The following is a 25052-nucleotide window of genomic DNA, read 5'->3' on the forward strand; positions in this document are numbered from 1 at the left end:
ATGACCGTCGCGGTCACAGATCACTGAGGCAGTCCCTCTGTGTGGGGTCTGCTGGAGGAGTCCCGCTGCCTCCCGCCCCCTTTCCCTTCCTGCTGCAGCCTGGCTGGGTGCTCTCAGGCCTCCGGCTGTGTTCTCCTTGTCCCTTTTCTCTGCGCTGTGGGGTTGCAAAGAGTCTTGGACAAGACTGAGCGACCAAACTGAGCTGATGGGTGGTGTTACCTTTTCTGTAAAGGCATGTGTACTTGCTGAGGCAACAGGAGGGCAAGCAAGACTCCATCCAAGGGGTGCACACTGCGTACTTAATGCGTGAGGGGTGTTGTCCTGCCCACACGCACCGCTCTGTTCCCTAAGGACTGCCTGCTCACTGAGTCCTCTCTGGGTGGGCCTTCTCCCTTCACAGTCTTGGTTTCTTTAAAACTACGTGAATGTGGGGTGAATTCATACACGCAAATTTTATAGATAAATGGGTTTTCCAAACACCACAATGGATTTGTGGGTTTTTTAAATTTATTTATTTTTGACTGTGCTGGGTCTTTGTTGCTGCATGGGCTTTTCTCCAACGGTGGTGGACAGGGGCTGCTCGCTAGCTGTGGCCATGGGCTTCTCACTGTGGCGGCCTCGTTGCAGAGCTCCCAGGCTCGTGGGCTCAGTAGTTGAGGCGCATGGGCTTAGCTACCCTCCAGCATGTGGGGTTTTCCCCGACCAGAGATGGAACTGGTCTCCTGCATTGGCAGGTGGGTTCTTCACCACTGAACCACTAGGGAAGCCCCAGAATGTTTATTTCTAGAGAAACAGTGCAGAAAGGAGAGCGTTTACACCTGCCCCAGTGCTCAGCTTCAGTTGGTGAAGAGCCCGCCTGCAGTGCAGGAGACCCCAGATCGAGTCCCGGGTTGGGAAGGTCCACTGGAGGAGGGATGGGCTACCCACTCCCATGTTCTGGCCTGGAGAAGTCCATGGACTGCATAGTCCATGGGGTCACAAAGAGTCGGACGCAACCTTCACTTTCGCTTTCAGGTGTTCAGGGCACACAGCAGTTCCGTGCAGAGCCCTCGGGACGGCTCTGCTCTAAAACTGGTTTGTCCCCACGCAGAACGGCCTGTTTTATTCAGTTCTTGTCCCCCCTGCCCCAACAGTGCAGCTTTATTGAGATATTCCATATACCCTGCAATTCAGCAGTTTTTAATAAACATAATTCACCCATCACTGCAGTCGGTTTATGGTACCTAAAAGAAACCCCTGTGCACCTCAGCCATCACCCTTCCTGTCTCCCTCCCAGCTCTGGGCGACCACTGGTCTGCCTTCTAACTCTGTGGAAATCACTCTTCTGGACACCTGATATGAATGAATGGAGCCATACCACAGATGGCCCTTAGAATTAATGAGCACTTGTGTTTATAAAGTTTTTCTCTGTGAAACGTGCTTAGGTGTAAGAAACATGCTTGTGTACAATTTGGGGCATGTATGCTAGTTTTCTGAGAATAGATATTTAGAAATGGCATTCTGAGTTATGACTTTGGCTTTCATAAATATTGCCTTTGGGGAGAATGATTTGACTGTAAGTTTAGACTCCAGCCACTTGGCACCCATTCTGTGATATGAGACCCTCCGCATCTGTGGGCATCTCTAGTAGTTTTCACTGTTGATGTGGTAGACGAAGAGGGGTGTCCTGTTGATTAGGGGAGTTGGGCATACTCATTACTTGTGTTTCTTCGGGACCTCTCCTTGGCTGCAGTTGGCTTGTGCCGTCTTGACTTCAGCATCTCGTGAATCCTCGGGCTGCTGCGGGCTGCTTGTACTCGTCCTCCGTCCTGGAGCGTCCACATCGTCCCCCCTCTGCTGGGCTTGTTGGGGCTCGGTTTCCTCCTCGGCCACCAGACAGCCCTACGCAGTAGAGCAGATGAGACCGGACATGTGAGAAAGCAGCTGGGACGTGATTATAAGTTCCTCAGTTGGTCTGGGTGCACGCCCCTCTCCGAGCCCGGCCAGTGTCCACACCAGTCTGCGGTCGTGGTCTGTGGGGCAGATGTGATGGCGGTTTAGCGTGGTCCTCCAGAGAACAGACGAGTTTTGCATAATGAAGCCAAACGGAGAGCCCCAAACAAATAGTCTTATTTAAGGCACACAAGTTTATCCGTGGCCTTCCTTGGGGCTTTATTTTCCTATAACTGATGTAAATCTGAATTGTTTAAGAGCATGGAGCCCACCGTCGGGCTTCCGCACACTGCGTCTGCTTGGAACTTTCAGGCTCTCTGCAAGGCAGGAGCCGAGAAGCCCTCGTTTAGCAGGGCGGACACCACCCGCAAGTGGGCTTCCAGCTCCCTACATGGAGCCAGAGCATATAAAAATGAAACCCAGAACACACGTTAAAATGTGTTAACACAACTTAGTGTTGATTAAGTCACGGTCTCATTGTTAACGTGACCAGAGGAAGTCTAGAATCACTGGAGGCCGCCTTGCCCAGGGGCCAGGGGCACAAGAGCACAGAAAACTCACTCTCTCACGCATGCGCCCGCGCACACACATACACACACACACACACACTCCCCACTTCCTCCCAGGACCAGCTTCGGACGGACGCCTGGGCCCATGGTGGGTGGACAGGCTCGGTCAGATGGCTGCCTGGGGCTGGCAGCCAGGTCCAGACCCCCTGTTCCGAGTGGCACGTGCTTCCGGGCCACAGGTGGTTCCTCTTGGGACGGACGGGTGCTTGTGTGCATCGGGGGTTTTCAAGGCCCCGCCCACCCCTGTGCCCGCCTGCTGCTGGTTCCTGTTCCCTGTGGAGCCTGGCAGGTGCTTCTCAGGACTGCTGTCTGGGCCTGTGTGTCCCTCTGCCCTTCTGTCGCCTTAGCCCTTGTGTCCAGGGGCTGCTCGTCAGTTCTCCCCGCCGCCTGGCCCAGCCTGCTCTTGACACATCTTGATGCTTGCTAAGAAGGGGGACTAAACTCTGTGAGAGGAGGGCTGCCCGCCTCCGCCTCCCAGGTGGGTCGTGTGTGCAGAAGACCAGTGTCGGGAAGGGGGTCCACCCCTTGAGGGGATGGAGAGCCTGGTAATGTGATAATGGATTTGAAATGACTCTTTTGAAGCATAGTTGAAGTTTTCCAGTTCTGGGAGGTTTCACAGAGGGAGGGAGGGCGTTTCCTCACAGTCCACTGGCGCCGTGGTCCTTGTCCGACTGGGCCGGGATGGGACTGAACTTGTTGGCAGAGCCCGTGGGCTCTGCGGCCTGGTCGGCACCGGCTCCTTCCCGCCCGGCGGCTGCTGGGGTGGTTGACCTGCGTGAGAGCAGACAGCTCAGACTGGCCCTTCCGCTCCATGTCTGTGTCCTCGGTGACCTCCACATTCTGCCCGAGGATGCGTCCTCTGTCTTCTCTGTCTGTGGAGGCCTGGCTCGCCCTGAGACTCCCCCAGGGGGACCGGGGTTGACACCAAGCACAAAGTTCTCCCACAGAATTGTAGGTTTTATAGGGGCGTCCGGAATTGTTTCCCAACACCCAGGACGTTCTGGCTCCTTGGGGAGTGTGACAGCCGACACCTGTGGGTCCCTGCTTTTGTGGAAGCCTTCTCGGACCCCCTCCTCCCTGTCCTCTGCTGGGGGCGGGGCCCCAGCTGCTGCCTGCCCCCCGCCCCCAACCCCACGTCACCCCCACTCCCCACCACGCCTTCCTATAACCAGCCCAGCCTCTCAGCCCAGCTCAGCAGGAGTGGTACATCTTCTGTCTCTCACCATTGAGTTATCAGTTGCTTCTTTGAGCTCAGAGCCAGGGGTTTTGTGGATCAGAACCTTGGGAAATCAAGTGTATCTGAATTCTTGAGAGGAAGTGATGGAGCGGAAACAGGATATATATGCACATCTCCGTTTGGACCTGTACAAAACTCTGTTTCTGAACCACTTTGCCTTTTGAAGGTGATCATCTCCATTGATGGTTGCTTGATGATGTGTCTGGGCCTGAGAACTGTGGGCAGCTTTAAAAAGAGAATGCTGAGTGAGAGCTCCTGGAGCTTCTATGCAGTCACTCTGATGTGGCTGAGAGAACCCTGCCCTCCCCTCCCCCACCCCCAGCAGATTCTGCTGCAGAGCCATGCAGACATGGCGGGGAACTGCGCGCTTGGACCAGGAGGTGACTCGCGAGCCCAGTGGGGCCTCATGACGCCGAGAGGAGAGGAGGGGGCCCAGGCAGAAGCCCGGGGGCTCTGACCTGGAAGTCAGGGTGGACTGGTGGGGTGCGGGGCGGGGCTTAAGCTGGGCTGGTGAGGCTCTGCTTGACCCATCCAAGGACCCACTCATGCAAGGTCGCCGTGGTGTCTGTGGCAGTTCACTTACCCTGTCTGCCCTTTTAAACCAAGTTGTGGGTTTTGCTCATGGGGTTGTATCACTAGTTGGGATTTTGAGGAGTTTGAAGCGGGGTGGTTCTGAGTGGAGAGCGACTCTGAGGCGGGGCTGGGCCCTTGTGGCCCAGCTGCCTCCTGGGGGCGGCATACAGACTTAGTTGGAAGGCCGTGAGGTTTTATTGGAGTCGTTTGGTCCCCTCTCCCCAACCTTTTTGGGAGAAGTTTGTGAAGTGATGGAAGACATCAAGGCCATCAAAGTGGAATTTTCTGTTTTTCTCCTCCAGGAGTGAGATTCGGGCACTAAATCGGGGCCACCTCATTTCCATAGCAATTGGCCAGTGTTCTTTGGGTCAGTGCCTCCGGGTTGTGACATCACAGAGGTCTGGGAAGAGTAAAGCTGGATATAGGCACAGGGAGTCCCTGTAAAAAAGCAGGAAATGCAGGCTTTGTAATTAAACAGGGGAGGCTTTTGTGTTTCTAAGTCACTCTTTTAAAAAGGTGTTTTGTGCCATGTGTATATATTAAAATTTGCCACTGATACTATCACAGTGCTGTTGTCAAAAAGCCTACTAATCATGAGTAATGGAAATGATATGTTGTATTTCTGGGCGTCTTGTGTATATTTCAGAATGATAATCACCCCCTTCCCCTCCCTGACATTTAAGTGTACCAGAGACTTGGTCTGTATATTTGAGGCATTCTGTGTTGTCACTGGTGTTTGTAATCATTGTGTCATCATTCATATCTGGCCGAATGAGAGTTAACATATCTGGGAAAATTCCAGTTGGGCAAGACATGAAATTCAGAACAGGATCAGTTTATATGGTGATAAACAAACATAAATGCCAATCTTGCACTTCTTCCTTGATGATAAAGACAGCCTTATCGTTTAGGATATTTCTGGAAGCCTAGTTCAGATTGTGATATCAGGCACTTCCATCATTTAATTCTGGTCCAGGGATTTACTGTGTCTTAATTAAAGTTTTAATCCTTTTGTTGAACTAACTCATTTAAGAGGAGCTTATTTTAACTGGATACTCAGTCCCTTAGGAGCTAGACTTGAGTTGCCGACCTTTTCTCCAAGGGTCCCGTGCCAGTTGATGGGGAGGGCCTGCTGCTGGCACTTTCCGCATATGCGTCATGGGCCAGCCAGGGGGCTTTTCTGCAGTTCCACAGCTACCGGCCTGGACCACTTGTCGCCATGCCTGTGAAGGGTGGAAAATTGGTCAGCCCAGCAGGAATGTGTACTGTGTAAAAGATGGGACGGTGCTCAGGAGAATCTCATTCTAACTGTGGTACCATACCCTACCCGCCTTGCCTTTAGGAGCCAACTTCAGAGACACTTTTGTCAGTTTCGCATGTGTGCAATATCAACCATACTTAAAAGCTCTTCTAAAGACCTGAGAAACTAAAGTCAAAGTACCAGGCACATGTCAAGCAAATGACTTCAAGATTTCTAGTGCATTCATGTGACATGTGTGTGTGTCTGCAGTGAAGAATCACTGCTGCTTCAGAACCATGTACTAGTTTGTGTTCTAGTCCATGTTTGTTGTTGTAAAGGGCAATAAGAATTCATATAGTCTTACTCCAACAAAACTCTTATCTCTTTTATAGCTATGATGATAGATATGGCATCTTCATTTTTAAAAACGTAATACTGTTAACTCAGAACCTCATACAGGTACACTGAGAACCTTAGTTCCCCGATCAGGGATTGAACCTGGGCCCTGGGCAGCGAAAGTGTGAGTGCTAACCACTGGGCTGCCAGGGGATTCCCTGAGAATCTTTTTTAAAAACTGCTGTATAATACTCCATTGGTGGAGTGTGCTGGGCCTTTGTAGAATTTTTCCTCAAAATATTTTTTGATGGTTAATTAATTTAGGAGGGTAAATGTGGAAATTTCAGTCAATGTACTTTTTTAGCATATATGGTTCAAGCTAGATAAGCAACAGGAAAAGGAATTTCTACTTTTCCTTACTTCTTTCCCCAGTTTTTTTGTCAGGGTGTCATGATTGAGGGAGCCAGTTTAAAAATTGTGTTTTCATAAACAGCTTTTATTGACACCCTGACAAAAAATTAATTAAATGTATATATTGATATTTAGTGGCTCAGCTGGTAAAGAGTCTGCCTGCAATGTGGGAGACCTGGGTTTGATCCCTGGGTTAGGAAGATCTCCTGGGGAAGGGAAAGGCTACCCACTCCAGTATTCTGGCTTGGAGAATTCCATGGAATTTACATGGGTCGCAAAGTGTCGGACATGACTAAGCAACTTTCACTTTGGGCTTCCCTGGTGGCTTAGACGGTAAAGCATCTGCCTGTAATGCAGGAGACCTGGGTTTGATCCCTGGATCCCTTCTTGGCAACCCACTCCAGTATTCTTGCCTGGAAAATTCCGTGGATGAAGGAGGCTGGTGGCTCCAGTCCATGGGGTTGCAAAGAGCTGGACACGACTGAGCAGCTTCACTGGTTTATTGATATTTAATAGAACAAAAACATCAAGATTGGCAGTGGTCTCAATTTGGGTGGTAATACCTGTTTCTTGGCTTCCAAGGAACTCTAAGGTGTGTTTTGAGATACGTAAGAAAAAAAGGGCAGTTTATTTAGGAATTATTTGAGAAATGTAACCTGACAGTTGGGGGTTGGAGCTTGCCTAGAGGGGAAAGGTGCTGTCCGTGGTGCTGAATCAGACCCACTGCTTGTTGGAGTGGTATAAAGGCTCTGAAATACTGGAGTCCAAGGACACAGCTATGTCGCTACTTTAAAAACCACATCTCCTGCTTGTAGCTGATATTCTTAATTTCTGTTGAGTGTCTGAATTGCCAGGGAAAGCTGACCATACAAGGAAACACAGAACATCATTAGTTGCAGTAAACTGTTCTATATGCCAGGACAGGATTTAAATGTGAAGTATGGCCATTTTGACCAGTAGAGGCTGTTTAAATCCTAAGTCCTGCCAGAAGTTTAAATTTTTTTTTTTTCTTTTAAACCATGGCCCTATGTCTCGAAGAAGATTGTACTCAATGACTGAAGAGGGATGGGAGTGTTACAGTTGGAGTTTACACTTCATATTTGCCAGTCCTTGGTTAAAAGTTTTAAATCCTCACTTCTGATTTTATATAAATGTTTTCCAGACCAGCCTTCAGCAAGCATTTTGCTAGTTTCGAGATCCTTTCTCGAATCTTTGTCCATTCCCATCCTCCTAGGGACCCCCTTTTCAAATTCCCCACACCCCAAAATGCCATTCCTGTTCTTTGGTATGGATTCATACTTTATATAATTATAAAATTGAAGTGTCCAGTAACAGTTTGAAAATGAGCTTGCTGTTTCAAGGCATGTGTGTCCATGATGGAAGATTCTAACGTACACTGTTTTAGTAACCCCCCCCCCCAAACAATATTTTCTCTAGGATTGAGTTTTAATGAGTAGAAACCTTTTTCAAAATAAATTTCATTGCAAATTCAGCAGATTATTGTGTGTTCAGATCCCACTTAGCATTTTGAAAGGAACAAAAGTTTGTTTAGCAAACATATCAGTAAACATACCCATACTTTTGGGTTAGAGTGCAGTTATTTGGCACGGTTGGAACTTATTGGTGACTGGAAATCATCCAAAATACAGATATGTTTTGTTTACTTGATCCAAGCCAGGAAGGTAAAACTCATGGAATTTCTTTGTTTCCTTTAAAGCTGGAGATACAGATGACCCACCGAGAATTACCCAAAACCCTGTTATCAACGGGAATGTGGCCATGAGTGACGGGCACAGTAACACAGAGGAGGACATGGAGGACGGTGAGTACCCAGGCTTCGTCTCCTGGTGTCGGGCAGAAAGCTGTCGGAAGCAGACACTTCTTCCTGAGGACTGCTGAGTCTCTTTGAGAGTAGCTAGTTTTCAGGAGGTTGTATCTGAGCAAAATTTAGGAGCCTGGTTTGGTTTTGAATTCCACGATTGCCTGCAAATTTCAAGGTAAGGTGATTCTCCCCAGCCTAGCCAAGAAGGTTGAAATACAGAAGTCTGTAATTGATGGGTATTTGGTCAGGCCTGCAGTTAATTTTCCAGCCACTCCTAGTATTCAAAACAAGTACCTTACTGTCCTTTCCTTTTCGTCTGCAGCACGATACTTCTAGACACTGGAACGTGGCTTCCCATTGCATTCCTATTGTAGCAAGTCTATCAGTTGTCTGTAGCTGATCACCCCTCCCCCCTCCGGTTAGGTTCGAAACCAGAATCGAGCTTTGGGCTTCATCACCCAGACTGACTTTTGGTCTTTTATCTTCTCTGCGCAAAGTATACACATTTGTACACGCATGGGCATTTTGGGCCTAGGGAAGCACTTTCTCTCGAGGCTATTTTTTCATTATGCCTTATCAGACGGGTGTGACCAGTGCGTTTGCCAGGTCGACCCCACGAGAAGGTAGCAGCCAATAGTCACTTTATGCAGCCCCCAGGAGTCTTGCAGTGTAATATGAAACCATGTTCTGTCAAAAGCGTGTCCATCAATCCTCATGAGGGTTGTGTCCTTCCCAGGGGTGTAACGGGGCAGTTGAAAGAAACCGTCAGTCACGGGCTGCACCACCAGAAGGACTGCTGTTCAGACCTCCTGCCAAAAGCTCAGCCTCCATGAGAAACTGCAGCCGTAGTTGAGAGTTCTCTCACAGTGCGCTTTACCCCTGGCAGCGGGCTGAGGCCATATCTGAGGAAGGTAAAGAGGCGTGGTCTGACCCGCTGCTTTGTTACCTGTGGAGTGCGCTTTCCACCGCAGACAGGGGGCGACGGTGTGGGGCGGCCCCCGGATGCGGGGGCCCTTTGGTTCCATCGCAGACCCCGGATGGGGTCAGAGAGCAGTGGTTCAGAGAGCGCCGCGGGGGAGGCCCGAGGCAGGGGGTGAGGGCAGCCTCTCCCAGAGCAGGGAGCCGCCCCAGCTCGTCCCATGGCACAGGCTTGTCCTGGCATCGCCCCCGGTGTTCTTGGGGTGGGGGGGCCCGGGAGGAGGCGCAGACGTGGACCCAGGAGCAGGCTTCCGAGGCCTCCGAGGCCTTTTGGTGGATCCTTCTTGGTCAGAAAGGGCCGTCCTGTGCTTTTTAGTATGCCGTGTTATCCCCTCCTCTCCGCCCTGAGTCGTGACAGCTCCAAATGTCTCTCAGAGTGGCTAGAAGTCTCCCGGGGGCCCCAGATTGCCTCACCTGAGAACCAGTGTAAGGAGATCACAGTGTACACAACACCCCTTTCCTTTTGAGGCCAATTGTACTAAATTATTAGTAGGCAATGATGGTGTTATGGAACCTAAAAGCAGAAATGCTCCTACTGCGAATTATCAGCTGGAAAAAGCACTTTACAGGACAAGGTAGCAGTGGTCTTCAATACCCTTTGTTCCTGGTCTTCTGAAAGGCCCAGGGGCAGGAGCGTGAAAAGACGGTGTCTGTGGGGCGGGGGGGCCACGGTGATAGTTATTTTGAACCATTAATGGCAGAATATGTGTGTGTGAAAATTGTTCAGAAATCTGCAGAAAGAGGAGTGCTGGATTAAGTTTGTTTCTTTACTGAGTGCTTCTGAGCTGTTAGCCTCCTAACATCTTTTTCCAAAAGCCCTTTTTGTTGTTGATGATGATTCCCCAAGCCTCTGAAATGCTAGAACCTCTTTTCCCTGAGTCTCCTTTGACATCGTAATGTAGGGAGGTCACACAGTGTGGGGAACCGTGGGTTGGGATCCTCAGTCTGTACCGAGAAGCCTTCGTGGTGGGGGAGGCTCTTGCACGGCAGTTGAGTGGCGGACAGCAGAGGTGAGAGAAATGTCCAGCTGAGGTAGAGTGATTGTTGTAGATCTAGGTGGTGGTTGGTGCCCGTGAAGCAATAGTTGTTTTTGGTTTTTTCCCTGGGGATTAACTGGGATGTGCAAAGACTGGTATTAGAATGAATAATTGAGGTTTGATACAGCTTCTGCCAGAGTGCCCTTTGGGGGAACCTCAGGCCTGCTTTTTGGGGGACCAGGTTCTCTGCCAGGATGTGTGAGGGCAGCAGGCGGTACACGGTCGCCGTCCCTCCATTTACGACCAGATGCTGGTGTGGGTCGGTCAGTGTCCCATGGTGCTCAGGCAGGTCAGAGTCTATTTGGATGAGGCAGTAATCCAGCAGGGTAGGAGGTGGCCTTCGTAATCCCAAGTGTACCACTTTTACCCAAAAGGGTTTCATTTTGAAGCTATTGCAGATAGAGAAAGCTGCATAAATAGTCCGTGGAATCCTGGGTACCTTCCACCCATTTTCTCCCCCGGCTCCTCAGGGAATGGTCGCCAGGCCAACCCTGTCCGCCAGAGAGAGAGGGGCTTCCTGTCTGCCGCTCTCCTGCACCCCTGCCTGTCTGGATCTGCTGGTACTTAATGCAGGTTCCCAGCTGCTCTGTTAGCGGGAAGAGCTCGGCAGGCAGCGGTGCTTTGGTCTTGGCCACCAGTGCTACAGGCTTGAAGGGCTTGAAGACAGGGCGTGGTGACATTTTTATTCACATGAAATCTCACATCAAACCTCCTGATTAGCATATTTTGGAAGATAATCCTGTGCCTTGGGCGGGAGGCAGCACCTCACATCTGGTGTGTGATTCTGGAGTGTGAACTGCCTTGGGGAGGGGAGGGGAGGAGGTGGGCCTGGGTGGCACTGGGAGCCCTGGAGGGCTGGCCTGCTCCCGGACCCATGCCAGGCTCGTGTGGTCCTGTTTAAGATTAATTGAGGATTTTGACTAAAGTGTGGGGACGAAGAGCAAAAAGGCATTTTTTTTGGTCTGTATAAAACTCATCCTACACAAATCTGAATGGTAACTAAAAGTCACGTAGGTGGGGGCTTGTGACGTCATGTCTTTAAGTCCCTGGAACGTGTCCTGTCATCACCGGATAGCGGCTGGTTTAATCAGGCTCTGGGTTTGGTCCCCTAAACTCTTAAGATGGCATTGGTCACTGTGTTTAGTGTTTAGGACCCACAGATCTTGGGTCCTAAGACCCCCTGTGCCACCTTGGATGAGACAAGCCGCTTGACCTCAGCAAGCCTCGGTGTCCCCACCTGTGACTTGGGAGCTGAGTCACACCTGCCTTGCCTGGCTGCGGGGTTTGGACGCTGCTCAAATATGATGTGTGTGGCTGTGGAGGAGCAGCCCGCTTCTTTCCCCAGCACCCTAGACAGCATTCTCTGCAACAGGCGTCTTGCCTTTCTGTGGACTCTTATCTCGGGAAGGGATGAGGGTGACCCCTGCAGAGGCTCAAATGCATCACACGCCGTGCAGCTGCTCTTCCTTTGAGGGCCTCTGCCAAGAGCTGGGTTACGGGTAGTCAAACAAGTGGGGACAGAGCCTTTAAACGGAGGGAAAAGCGCTGTTAGCACATCCTATGGGGTTTTCTTTCTTTGGTAAAGAATACCACCCTCTCATGAGGACTGATGGACATGTTTTCTTAAGAACAAACTCAGCCACAATGGAGGCAGTTCTGTGTGCAGAGAAGTGAAGCGTGGAGGGCCTGGGTGTGTTCTCGGCACGCTCTTCCTAGGCCTGAGAACCCCACTAGTGCCGGGGCTCGGGGATGACAGAACAGCCCCTGCTGCTCAGCCAGAAAAGGCCCTCCTGTGACTCTAGGTCACATGTGGCCCTCGGCCCCTGCGCCTGTGAGCTGTCCCCTCCTGCCACCGGACAGGCTCGTGAAGAGCAGGGAAGTGACTGGAAAGTTGCATAGCAGTTTGTCCTCCCCGCTGCAGTTCTCTTACGTGCTGGCCGGTAACAGGTTTTTTTGGGAGGGTTGGACAGCTGGAGAACGCCGATGGGTTGTTGGCGCTAATTATCACTACCTGGGGTTTCTTGAAATGAGTAGTCACCAGCAGAAAAGGCTAGAATTCAAAATGTGACTTTTTAGTTTAATTCTTACCAATGCTTTGCTTTTTATTGGAGGAAACCTTGATTTCTTAAGTTGGCCTTTGGTCTTGCTGAGTAAATTTAACAGTTCATTCTGTTCATGTCCAAAGAAATACCAGTTTCTTCATTCTCCCCCCCCCCCCCCAGATATTTCCCCTTAGAGAATCTAGGGCGATTTCACCAAAATAGTGAACTGATGAAGTTAACGTTTATTTTTAGCTAACTTCTTAGGAACGGTCTTATCTCTAACTAGTGCTGCACTTCCCAGGAATGGCTGTCCCCACTCCTCGGAAGGCCCTATTTGCCTGCAAATCCATGTCTCTTCTCTACATTCAGCCCCGGTCTCAAGCCCTTTTCTTTCCCTCCTGAAGCCCTGTCCTTGAACAGATGTGACAGGAGAAGTTTATTCCTTTCCTCCAGCCTTTCCACTCACTGCGGATTACTTGGGAATTAAGACAGAGCAGAGTAGACGTTCTTAATCGCACTGAGCCAGTTTGATGGGAAGGCAGGTGTGTGTTGCTGGCCCTCTGAGTCTGGGGTTTCATTCACACAAACTGTATGTCATCTCACAGTTTAGATTGCTACTAAATTGGAGATGATGCTCTCCTTTCCCCAGAGGGTTAGGCTTTAGCGGTTGAACTGCCATTGTAGAGAATGTTTATCCCAGGTTTGTCCTGCTTTCAGTGTTGTCTGACAGTCCCCAGGCCCTATGATTGACAAAGTGTTCTCTTGCAGACACGAGTTGGCGCTCCGAGGCAACCTTTCAGTTCACTGTCGAGCGCTTCAGCAGACTGAGTGAGTCGGTCCTTAGCCCTCCGTGTTTTGTGCGAAATCTGCCGTGGAAGATTATGGTGATGCCACGCTTTTATCCAGACAGACCACACCAAAAAAGCGTAGGATTCTTTCTCCAGTGCAATGCTGAATCTGATTCCACGTAAGACAGTTTAAATGATGCAATTACAAATCCACAATTAGTTATAAGCCAGATTGGCCTCTTTGAATTTTGGATTTCTCTGTGAATTTCCTTGCTGCCTCTACATAGCAATTTGATTTTCAATTAGATTCAATACATTTCCCTCTTTAAAAACTCACTGGTAGGTATTATCTCCAAACTAGAAAAGATGTATATTTTTCCTGCAAATAAAATACTAAATTTTGTGTATGTGAGAGTCTACCTGCCCGTGGAACATGGAATTAGGGCCTCTCTGGACTACCCTGATTCTTATTCTGCCAATAACTGCCAGAGGGGAAGACGACAGTTAAGGAAAACTCTCCAGGCAGACATCCGCACTGTATGTTAACTGATTCTGTGGGTTATTCGGAAAGTTAAAGACCAAACTCCTGCTGCTGGGTGTTTCCCAGCAGCACAGCTGAGCGATTGTTTGGGGGGTCCCAGCTCCCTCTGCCTCACCTCATTCCACATTGACCAGCCCAGGAGACGCCGCCTCCCTGGCCCACGTCTCCCTGCGCCCCCCAGATCGTGGCCCTTGGCACCTCGATGCAGATGTTCCCGAACTGGCTCCAGCGGGCTGCCGAGGCCCCAGAGGACCCAGCTGCTTTCATTTTTCCTCTTTACCTGGGTGTTTCAGAAGCCAGTTTTCAGGAGCAGTCAGGGCCTCGGCTGTGTTTTTACTTCTGTGTTCAGTTCACATTACGACCTGACCTGATCGGATGAGCCTTTGGGCTGGGCTTGTTTAGTCCGGCAGACGGCCTGAGCCTGAAGAGCAGGTGGCTCGGGCGCAGCCCGCACAGGGGGCCCGAGCGGGCAGCAGCCGCCGCCCCTGTGCTCACGAGTCTGCGGCCATGTCAGAGGTCGTTTGAAGCAGTCCTTCTGTGAGCTCTGAATTGGGCCTCAAGCATTTAACGTGCAGCCTGCCCCGGACGTCTGCACTTGCAGTTGTTCCCAGGTGGCGGGGTCCTTCTCAGAGCCCCCGAACAGCCCGACCCAGGAGCCTCGCAGCCCCAGGGGGAGGGGCAGGAGTGACACCTGTAGAACCTGGAGCTTTCGGTCTGTTATCTAACAACCAAACAGCTTTATCATCATTCTTCAGTGCTTTTCAGGCAGTCTCGCCATATTTGATACTAGAACTACTATCTGACCAAAAAGCTATCGTCTCTTGTCAAATCTCAGGACACTATTTGAAGTTCAAACGCTTGTGTTTTATAGATATCAATAAAAAAACTTGAAACCTTTTAGAAATCAAAAAGACATAAAACGTAGACTGAAATCCCTCCAGACTACACAGGGGCACCCCGGGACCCTCTTCACTTCTTTCTTCATTAAAGATCTACATGTGTGCCCTTGATTCCATCTAAAAAACATAGAAGGAAATGATGGGGCAATTTTGTGTGCTCTTAAAGCGGGGTCAGGTGTGGGTCAGGCTGTGGACTGAGGCTCGGGTCGCCCTCCTCGCACAGGTCTTGGTCCTGTCACGCACAGGCGGTGCTGAAGATCATCAACTACAGAGACGACGAGAAGTCCTTCAGCCGGCGCATCAGTCACTTGTTCTTCCACAAAGAGAACGACTGGGGATTTTCCAATTTCATGGCCTGGAGTGTAAGTAGCAGTTACTCAGACTGAATCATCCGAGCCTCAGTCCTCGTTCCCTGATTCTTAATTCTTCAGCTCTTCTATCCATTTGTTTCAGAATCAGAAACATTTGCTCTGCGAGTTGGATAGGTAACTGAAAATGGGTTTCTTCCTGATTCCTTGCCGAGGTTTTCAGCAGCCAGTGTTTTGATTAGATGTTGTAAGGTAGTCTAGCGCTTTTTGGATAGGCTAGATTTCCTTTAAGAAAAATAATACCGCAGGCACGGTGCGGGGAGATTCCAGTAACCAGTGAATTCTTACGTCAGCGCTTTGGGGCTGCTTTTGCAGGCGCAGAAGCCAGTAGGACGTAGGAACGCTCTGCTCAGCTCTCTGGAGTGTTCTCGGTGGCCTCCCTGGACCTTGCCTGCTAAGTGGACATGGAGGTCTTGGGTCTGAGATGTGGTCTCCCCCCACTTCTCCAGGAGGCATCCAGACTTTGGCTGATTTCATTCAGAGGACAACATTGTTGAAAACAGGCCAGAGCGCTGCAGAACTAGAAAGCACAACTTGGGTGTTTTGAAAAAGTAGTATTTTAATCTGTCAAGTACAGGGCCCCAGGGTAATTGTTTGAAATGAAGCGAGTATTCATGTGTTCTCATGCAAGTTGGATATTCTTTTTTTTTTTTATAGGAAGTGACTGATCCTGAGAAAGGATTTATTGATGATGACAAAGTTACGTTTGAAGTCTTTGTGCAGGCGGACGCCCCCCATGGAGTTGCGTAAGTTTCCCTTTGATTGGGTGCTGTGGTGAGAGGAGTGAGCCGAGGGGCCCGTGGCAGCAGAGACGCACCCTCCCGGTGCTCGGCCCGCGCGCACGGCGGTGCCTTTGTTTGGCACATTTATCGAGCAGTTTCTAGGAGCCTGGGCTTTCCTGGTGGTTCAGGTGGTAAAGAATACACCTATAACAGGAGATCTGGGTTCGATCCCTGGGTCAGGAAGCTCCCCTGGAGGAGGGCAGGGCAACCCACTCCAGTATTCTTTTCTGGAGAATCCCACGGACAGAGGAGTCTGGTGGGCTACAGTCCATGGGGTCACAGAGTGGACACGACTGAGCGAGTAACACAGTTCTGTGAGCCCGGCACACTGCTGGGCTCTAGGACTGTAACTGTGGTGGACAAGGCGGCCACGGTGTTACATCCTCAGAGAACTCTGGGACCGGTCAGGCAGAGGAGTTAGTAACAGTGACTCTGGCAGCACATGCGCTTGTCATTCTATTGGAGGGATGGGCAGCTCCATGATGCGTGTGGTGGTGGGGAGGGGTGGGGAGCTGGGAGGGTGGGCTCCTGTCCCAGGTCTGGGAGGGCTGTGGGCAGAAGCAGGGTTTTGGCCTTGAAGAACATATAGCTTTGGGCCCTTGTTAAGTGGGAAGGGAGAAGGATGGGCGGGGCATCGGGGGAGTGTACCGGGGGCTCCAGAGGCCGAGCTGGCGCGTTGGCATCAGGTTGGAGCTGAACGGGTGTCCTCAGGCCAGGAACTGAAGAAGCGCAGCGTGGTCTAGGAGCGAGGCAGGTGCAGGTACCCTGTCTGCTCACAGTGTTTCTCTCCCCGTGTGGCCCTCCTCTGGCACGAGCGTATAGGCTGACCTGGGAAGAGGGGGGCTTGGTGGCACTGGGAGTTTTAAAAAACAAATGAGATTTGTTGATTTTCATATTAATTGGGCTACTTGCAGAGAAATCAGACTCCCCTTTTTGAAACACACACTTAAACTGTACAGTTGAATCACATTCAGATATCCAGGGTCAAGGGTGAGCAACAAGGTGGTATTTCTAGTTAAGTTTTTTGTGGGGTTTTTTTTTTTGCCCTTGTTTTAAAAACGTGTTCCCCTATACTTACGATATGTCTTTTAACTTAATAAAACAAAGCAGATTGGGTTTTTCAGACTTAGCAATCAAAACTGTCTTACTCAAGAAAACCTAATACCCGCAGCATCAGAGTCTTTGCCGACGCTGACCTCACAGAAAACATCTAGCATTGGCCACGTGTTCGCATAATGTGTGCAGAGAGGGAGGGCTCCTCTGCTTCCTGTTACTGCGGGGGGTTGTGGGGGTGCTGCAGACTGCTGACTGTCCTAAGCAGCCAGCGATACAGCGTACTCAAGAGAAGAGGCTCCGGGAGTTGAGGTCTGACCCTGTCGGCATACCCGTCCTCGCCCATGTATGTGACACTACAGAAAAGAGGGTTTCGGCGGTTCCCACCTTGCACCGACTACACGTGTGTGTCATGCGTGTGCGAGGGAACCAGTCTGAGAGCAGCAGACTAGCTCGTGTGTGGGAGCACTGCTCTGGGTACATGATGGCCATGCAGCCGCTCCATTCAGACCGAGTTCCCACCAGTCCCCGCACTTGAGTGGACCACACACGTGATATTGGAGGGAGCCGGGTGAGCAGGACTCCTGGCTTGGCGACGAGTTACTCGCTTGGAGGCGGGTGCTCGGACATCACCCCGTGTCAGGAGTGGGGCGGAGGTGGTTGCACAGAGCAGCCAGCCCCAGCCACACTGCCCACACACGTGGCAGAAGCGTGGGGGCGCAGCCTTCCCTGAACCTCAAACTGGTCTCATAGGTGGGACTCAAAGAAGCACACGGGCTACGTCGGCTTAAAGAATCAGGGAGCGACTTGCTACATGAACAGCCTGCTGCAGACTTTATTTTTCACAAACCAGCTACGCAAGGTAAATGGATGGTGTTTCTCTCCCTCAACCCTCCCCAGCCTGCCTTCTCTCTGCAGGATTCTGGGGCAAGAACAGCCCGGCCCCAGGCTTGTCTCCAGGGAGGGCCCTGCCTCACGGTTACACGTAGCTTCATTCCTCATTGTCCAGATACTTGTGAAGCCAAGTAGTGTGATGAAAAGCTTAGTACAGCCAGCAAACCCAACTTCATTGGGCTAGAAGTAATCAAGCTTTTTTTTAAAATATGAAAGTCAGTAGTAGCAAGATATGAAAAGCTTTATATGGAAGTTGATGAGTTGAAAGACTACTGGCCAGGAATCTGATTTTTCACTTTTTATAGATAAAACATAAAATCTAACAGGATAGTTATTTGTACTTTAGGAAGGTCGTGAGAATAGCACAGACCCATTGCTGGGTCTGCTGTCACTTACTATTTGCATCACACTAGTCTTCCAGGAAGCATTAATTACCTTGATAGGATTAGATTAGAGGCTAGCTGAGTATGGATAATTTCAGTAGCATTGAAGGTTTCATCAACTTTTTTGTTCACATGTCAAGTTAAAAATCTTGCTCTAAGAAGTATGAAATAGAAGTGATTCTCATTGGATGGTAAGCTATGAGTAATCTTTAAAATTCTTTTTGCAGTTTCTTGTAACTTCTAGATTGTCTTTAAAGATGTCCATGATTGTCCAAAGAATGTTCTGGCTCTTTGGGGGGATAGTGAGAAGCCCTACCCATCTACCTTAGTCGTTGTGGTGTTAGAAATGATACTTTCACATAAGATTCCATTTTTACTTCTGAATTGCTTCTCTTTAGGCTGTGTACATGATGCCAACAGAGGGCGACGATTCATCCAAAAGTGTCCCTTTAGCATTGCAGAGAGTGTTCTACGAGTTACAGCACAGCGATAAGCCTGTAGGAACAAAGAAGCTGACCAAGTCGTTCGGGTGCGTGTGGGGAGACCTTTCCAGCTAGTGGACGCAGAGGGCTTGAGAGCGGAGAACAGGCACGCAGTCGCGTCAGCACATCTCACCAGTGTTCTTTGTTTGACCTCTTTGTCAATGGAGGCTTTTAGAATTTTGCTTGAGAACTAATGCACCACTTAGGTTTACCTGTCAGGAAAAGGATAGGTACGGTCTTCAAGCTTCTGTGCGTTTACTTGCAAACATGACCTCCCCATGCAGTAAGACTTTCAGAACAAGAGAAGGTTGTGAGCGTTTTGGTGTTGAGATAAAATTCAACTTGGCTTTGAATTATAACCCTCCAAAATAATCCTCTAAATTAGTTTAAGAATGATGACTGGTGATACGGTTTAGTTTCTTAACTCTCCTGTGAAATTTAGAAGTTTCAATGTACATTCATTTTATCTTTCTAAGGTGGGAAACGTTAGATAGCTTCATGCAACACGATGTTCAAGAGCTCTGTCGAGTGGTGAGTTTCCTCCTGTAATTTTTTTCCTCTTACATTTCATATTTCGAAGCACTGTCAGAAGTTGTTACCAAACAAAACCTCAGACCTACTTTAGTCACTGTAATTCCAGTTATGCCCATCTTTGTTCAGGACCAGGACTATGCTAGAAAGAAAAGATGGCACGTATCTCATTTAAAGGCCAGAAAGACTGAAAAGTGATTTGGTAGGAAAGTGTGAGGGGAAACAGTATAGGCAGTGGACTGTTAATGTGTTAAATTGGCGTAATCTACCAGTTAGTAACCCAAGAAACAAGTCCTGGTTGAGGCAGACCTCTGTGTGGGTGACTCTCCCCCAAACCGCCTCTAGTCACTAGCAGGTACCCACTCTTCCAGTCGTGATGCGAGACACTCACACACACACACGTGAAATGGCAATTCAAGGTGATTGGCTGGGCAAGGTGTGTTTTCTTTTTTGCAGCACTAGCTGGATTGAATCCAGTTCATTAAATATCCATGGACAAACCAGTCAATCCCGTTGACAGGCTCAACCTCATTAATCTCTTGGTGTGGACCAATACGAGTTAAGTTTAGTGCTCAATTTACATGCTTTTCCACAGAGGTAAAATGACTATGAAAATGCTTAAAGGCGCCACAAGTTACTAATTCATCCCAGAGGCTGTGTAGGGGGTTAATCTCAGCTGTTGCATGTAGTTATTTCTGTAAATATCCAACCAAGAAAGAAGATTTTGTATGTTTTTGATAATTGCATGCTAAAGGTCATAATATTTATAGTCTAGAATTTTTTTGACCATTGAAATTTCCTAGTCGTGTTTCAAATTACTGCAGAATGCGCAACATTTTCTGAAAGCCAAAACTTTCTCTTCCAGTTGCTTGATAATGTGGAAAACAAGATGAAAGGCACGTGTGTAGAAGGCACCATACCTAAATTATTCAGAGGCAAGATGGTGGTATGTGATTACCAGTTCTGAAGAATGACTTGTAGAAACTTTTCAGTGCTCATGTTCTGACGCTGAGTGCCTAAGCCACCTTATTTTCCTTGCTTGCAGTCTTACATCCAGTGTAAAGAGGTAGACTACCGGTCCGATAGAAGAGAAGATTATTATGACATCCAGCTAAGCATAAAAGGGAAGAAAAACAGTGAGTTCTGTGTGCATAGAGCATGGCCTTTTCATGGTTTGTTACAATGCTTCATTGATCATGCAGTTTCTACTGAAATACACTATAGAGAAAATGGCCCAAATGATGAACGTACCTCATGAACACACGCAGGTAACCCCACTCAGGTCAAGAAACTTAAAACGTTTGCTGATTAAGTGAGACGCTGGCCCTTTGCTGTCATTGCCCACCTCTCCTCCTGGGAAGCGTTGGGCTTCTAACATCCTTTGCTGGATGATTTTACAAGGACGGGAGCACGTAGAACATAGTCTTCTAATTGTCGATTTGCTTTTTCTCAGTGTTCCCTCCATATACTTGTGGCAGTAGTTATCTGATCATTTTCATTGCTGTGTAGTATTCCACTCTGGGGATATAACACAGGTCTTTGGAAACCATTCTTTTCGAGCTTAGCAGATGCAGCCATTTATCCCTGCCACTCCCCAGCAAGCTGCGAGCCCTTGTTCCACATCCACTCCAGAGCAGTTAGTCATCAGGATGGTGGAAGATGGTGCTATCTTGGGTTTGATTTTCATTTGCCTGGAAGTCAGGGAGAGTTCACCTTTTCAAAAGCTCCTTGGTGATTTGGGTATCTTCCGGAACATGCGGAATGTAGTTCACGGTTACTTGATGTCCACGTCTGCTAATCCTGTGATTTCTGGGTCTGTCTCCGTCAACTTGTCTCTCATCACGGGCTGTGAGTTCCAGCCCCACTGCCTGTCCAGTCATCTTTCATCAGATGCCAGCTGTCATGATTTTTATTTTGTCAGGTGTTGGCTGCTCTTCACCTCTGTTCTGGGGCACATTTCAGTTGTATGGAGATAGTTGATGCTTTCGAGGCCTATTTAAGTGTGGTCTCTTGCTGCAACCGTGGTGTTCAATTGTCCCCACAGCCGAGGCAGCGTCTGGCAGGTTTTCTGCCCGAGGTCCCGTCCCTGTGGGGCTTTCTCACTGTGGCTGCAGGGAGCAGGGCTGTTGCAGGCCGGGGTGAGCTGTGGGGGCTGTCCCTCCCTGGTCAGTGCTCAGCAAGGCTCTCAGAGAAGCCTCGGCTCTCCCGGGCCCTCCATCCTGCAGAGGCCAGCTGCCTGGGGCCCCTGTAATCCTCACACTCTCAGATTCTGGGGTTTCCCTCCCCATCGCTACCGCCTGGAAGGTCCGGGCAGTGAGCCGGGCCTTGGCAGGCTCGCGGGGGTCCCACACTGCCGTCACCCAGTGTGTGAAGGTGGTGGTTGCCCGTGTAGTAAAGACCAGTCCGTGCGGCTGGTTCCTCGTGGGCTCTGGACCCTGGGCTGGGTTTGGGGGCTCTTCCCGCATTGGGGGCTCACTTTGTTTGCTCTTGCCGTCTAGCCGTTTAACAGAATTTCATAATTGTGAAATCCAGTGTTTTGCTCTTTGCTTTTTGTGCTGTCCCTGAAGTCATCAGACAATTCTTCTCTCTTTTCTGTCGATCTCCAACCCACCCAGAGCAGTTCCTTTCTCCCTGGGGTCAGTGTGGACCCGAGGTGCTCTGCCTGCCCTGTCAGCGGTGAGCCCTGCGTATCTGTGTAGGCCTGTTTTTAGACTCCTCTGCTGGTCCACTGGCTGCCATCCTTGGATGAATTCTGCGTTCTTCCTTTTCAGCGTTATAGTGGTGTAACTGACGCAGTCATAAAGGGTTAGCGAGGATCCGTCTGATTGGATGTGCATGGATATTGTGAGAGAATTACTGCCCCATCTAGTCAGTGAACTCGCCCATTATTTCACCAGCATCTGTGTTTAAAACTTAGGGGTGAGCACACTTAGGTTCTACTGTTGAGAGTTACACGTGGCCGCATTCTTGGCTGTTTCTAATGTTGCTGATGTTGTTATTAGTCAAACATCCACTCCATGTGATCGTAAGACAAGATGATATTGTAAGATCCTATGAAAAACCCAAACAAACTTTCTGGCCAACTCAGCAGCACCCTCAGTTTGCTTAAGAGTAAACACCTCTCCCTGGGTCAGTGCAGGCGCAGAGCTGGGAGTTCGTGTTCACGGCTGCGGTGCTTGATATTTTCGTTCCTCTCTGGCACCTGAATTGAGCGGTTGGTTATGTTATAATTGAAGCTTCAGTGATGACTTTGGCTGACTTTCCTCTCTGTCTCTCTCTCCCCTGAAAGTTTTTGAATCGTTTGTGGACTATGTGGCGGTAGAACAGCTGGACGGTGACAATAAATACGACGCCGGGGAGCACGGCCTGCAGGTAACTGAGACTGGGGGCTGGTGTCCCCTCCGGTCCTTGCGCTCCGTGTTCAGACCCCTCACTTTCCCGCCAGCTGGAGACCCACTAAGGGTCTGTCCACACGCTGCTGGTGTGGAGCGCGCGGAAGGGTCGTGTTTCTCAGTCTGGACGAGACAGCAGAGAGCTGGTCGTGTCTCTGGTGCAGGGCTGGGGATGCCGTGGGCAGGAGGTGGCCGAGCCTCCTGTGGATCGGAGGCGGGACCGTCACCCGCCTCCCCTGCCCCTCCCACTCCATCCAACCCTGCCCCTGACCTTACCGCATCCTCCGACTCGGATCGCTGCTGTCTCCCGGGCACAGGGAGAGCCGCTCAGTCACCAAGACTCCCGTTTTGGCGGCTGCTGGCGATGGTGCTTTGCCTTTCTTCTTTGCTGGTTTTCTGAGAACCCTGACTCCCAGCACGAGGAGCGCATTTCTCTTGTTTGTTGCACAAGCGCTCGTGTCCCTGCCTCTTTGCCACGCGGCCTTGCAGGAACTCTGCGGAGCACTGAGGGTGTGACCCAGCCACAGTCTGCGGTCACAGGGCGTGGCCTGTGGCCTGTGCAGGCTGCGGGTCAGGCTGCTCGGTGGATCAGCGGCGCCCACGTGGGTCCAGCCACCCAGCCTCGTAATCTCCACTGACTGACTCAGCTAATGCCTGAGTGTTTCAGACTGTCCTGTGTTTACCAAGCTTGCTAATTCAGTGTGTGCGCGAGTGAACCCGTGTTGCAGTGGGTCACAGACCTGCTGTCCTGCTGGGTCAGGCCACTCGGGGTGCTGGGGTGTAGATCAGTAAGTCTCTTAGGGAACATGCTGCTGGATATGCTTAGGAAACACGAGTCACAAGAACCGCCCTAATCCACGCTGAATGTTTTGGGGTCTGGGTGAGCAATATGTATATTAGAATCAGAGTCTCTGGGGACAGTGGCCAAGAAACAGGATCCTTCTATTATTCTCCCGAGTGGCACTAAAACCATGCCATTCCTTTGTGTGGCAGTAGGTTCCTGGGTTTTTGGTTTTCTTCCCAGAATTGCCCTGTTCTCTGAATACAAGAATGTACATCAGAGAACATTGCCACATAGGTGTGGCTGCTCGTGGACACCCATTCCTCCAGGTGGGCATTTCCTCACTGGTCTTGGAAGTAAGGTTCACAGCTCAGAAGGAAGGCCTGATGGCCTGGTGGCGGCTGGATTTGGCCAAGGCTGCTTTGAGTGAGGAAAGAGCTGGCTAAGGCGGAGCGGAGACGGGGGAGTGAGGCGGGGGCTGGGCAGAGGCCATGCCAGCAGGCAGGGGACCTTGCTGTTAGCAAGAGGGGGTGTGTTCAGAAGTGGGAGTGAACCGGTCGGCACTGACCACCCTGAGGAAGGGCGGCGCTCACAGGCTGTTCTCCTGAGCCCCGACCACGCCCTTCTCTTCCATTTGATTTTCTCACACTTCTCCAGAATTTCAGTGTCTACTGACTGTGTTGCTAGGGCAGCAAGTGACTGAGCCTTGGTTGCCTTCCCCGTCCCTGTCCCTGGGCAGTAAGATAGTGTGATGCAGTCTGAGAGGAGATCTCCCATGTAGGGCATTTAAAGGCCCCTGTACCTGTCTCCCCAGCAGACGTCCCCCCTGTGTTCCCATCCTGATGTGAAATGCTATCGCTTTGGTGGCTGGGAGAAGTAACCGGAGGCGAACTAAACCTGCATTTCTTTTTCAACGTTTAGGAGGCAGAAAAAGGAGTGAAATTCCTGACATTGCCACCAGTGTTACATCTGCAACTGATGCGATTTATGTATGATCCTCAGACGGACCAAAACATCAAGATCAATGATAGGTAATGTAGAGGGCTGTGAGAGGTAGGGTGTGCCCAGCGTCCTCAGGCGGGGGCTAGTCTTGGTGCCTTGTTAAAGTCTGTCTGTCCTCAGTCTCCTCTCTTGTTAGGTTCCTGCTCTACCGAGGTGTCCCAAGAACTTTTCTGGGGGGGTGGGGGGCGGTGCACTGGGAGGCCGAGCCTTACAGCCTGTGGGATCTTCCCCGACCAGGGAGCGAACCCGTGCGCCCTGCATTAGGAGTGCGGAGTCCCAGCCACTGGGCCGCCAGGGAAGTCTGATCTGCCCTCTTGAAGGGATGGCTTCAGGGGCTGCAAACCCCTGTCTCCTGCTCAGGGAGCCCCTTTGTCCACCCTCAGGCAGATGACGCCCTGGGGAGGGTGCTTTCTGCTGCCCAGGCTCTGCTTGCCCTAGAAGTGGGGCTTGATATCCCTCTATTGCTTTACCTAGGATTCTCCAGTGGTTTGTTATCTCTGGGTTCGTATCGACTTGCAGAATGTGCCAGACTGGTCAGGGGTGCTGGTGTAGGTGGGTGTGCTCCCCCCACTGCTCCATGTGTTTTCTAGACCCTTCAAGCACCTGTAAGAGATTGGTACCCCACACTGCTTTGTCTGGTTCAGCAGACAGAACTTGGAGCGGTGACTTTGTACCCCTTGGTCAGAGGGTACAGCCTGACAGTAACCAGCCTCCTGGACGTTGGCCAGTCACCCCCAGACTTGGGGGAGGGCGCGGCTCGACCACATTGCCTGCAGCAGCCGGGCCTGCTAGCCTGTCCTTGCCCCTCACCGTGAGCCCTGAGATGGCGGAGCTCGCAGACCAGCGGCCTACAGGCCCATCCCACCTGCTGAGCTTTGTTGGGCCCTCACCTCGGTTTTCGTCCTAGTTTTATTGGAATCAGTTGCCGACATTTTTTCACACTGTGAGCTGTCACGTGGAAGTCCTGCTTCTTGGCCTC

At 50.4% G+C, this 25052-nt stretch overlaps 1 protein-coding gene across 2 annotated transcripts in view; it reads left to right on the forward strand.

Annotated features, from left to right (window-relative positions):
* USP7 (ubiquitin specific peptidase 7) overlaps positions 1 to 25052 on the forward strand; it is a 53057-nt gene that overhangs the window by 16701 nt on the left and 11304 nt on the right. The window contains exons 1-12 of one of the 2 annotated variants that reach the window (XM_043455279.1): positions 8016 to 8120; positions 8857 to 9031; positions 12946 to 13144; positions 14629 to 14767; positions 15431 to 15519; positions 17362 to 17470; positions 18284 to 18414; positions 18844 to 18898; positions 19764 to 19844; positions 19944 to 20034; positions 22188 to 22270; positions 23993 to 24102. In XM_043455279.1, coding sequence (XP_043311214.1) covers positions 13059 to 13144; positions 14629 to 14767; positions 15431 to 15519; positions 17362 to 17470; positions 18284 to 18414; positions 18844 to 18898; positions 19764 to 19844; positions 19944 to 20034; positions 22188 to 22270; positions 23993 to 24102 — 974 coding nt within the window. In that variant the 5' untranslated portion in view covers positions 8016 to 8120; positions 8857 to 9031; positions 12946 to 13058. Of the gene's footprint in view, positions 1 to 8015; positions 8121 to 8856; positions 9032 to 12945; positions 13145 to 14628; positions 14768 to 15430; positions 15520 to 17361; positions 17471 to 18283; positions 18415 to 18843; positions 18899 to 19763; positions 19845 to 19943; positions 20035 to 22187; positions 22271 to 23992; positions 24103 to 25052 lie in introns of those variants that run through there. The other variant, XM_043455278.1, reaches the window with a different exon arrangement.

This window comes from Cervus canadensis, chromosome 32 (genome assembly GCF_019320065.1).
Source record: "Cervus canadensis isolate Bull #8, Minnesota chromosome 32, ASM1932006v1, whole genome shotgun sequence".
Taxonomy (NCBI): Eukaryota; Metazoa; Chordata; class Mammalia; order Artiodactyla; family Cervidae; genus Cervus; species Cervus canadensis.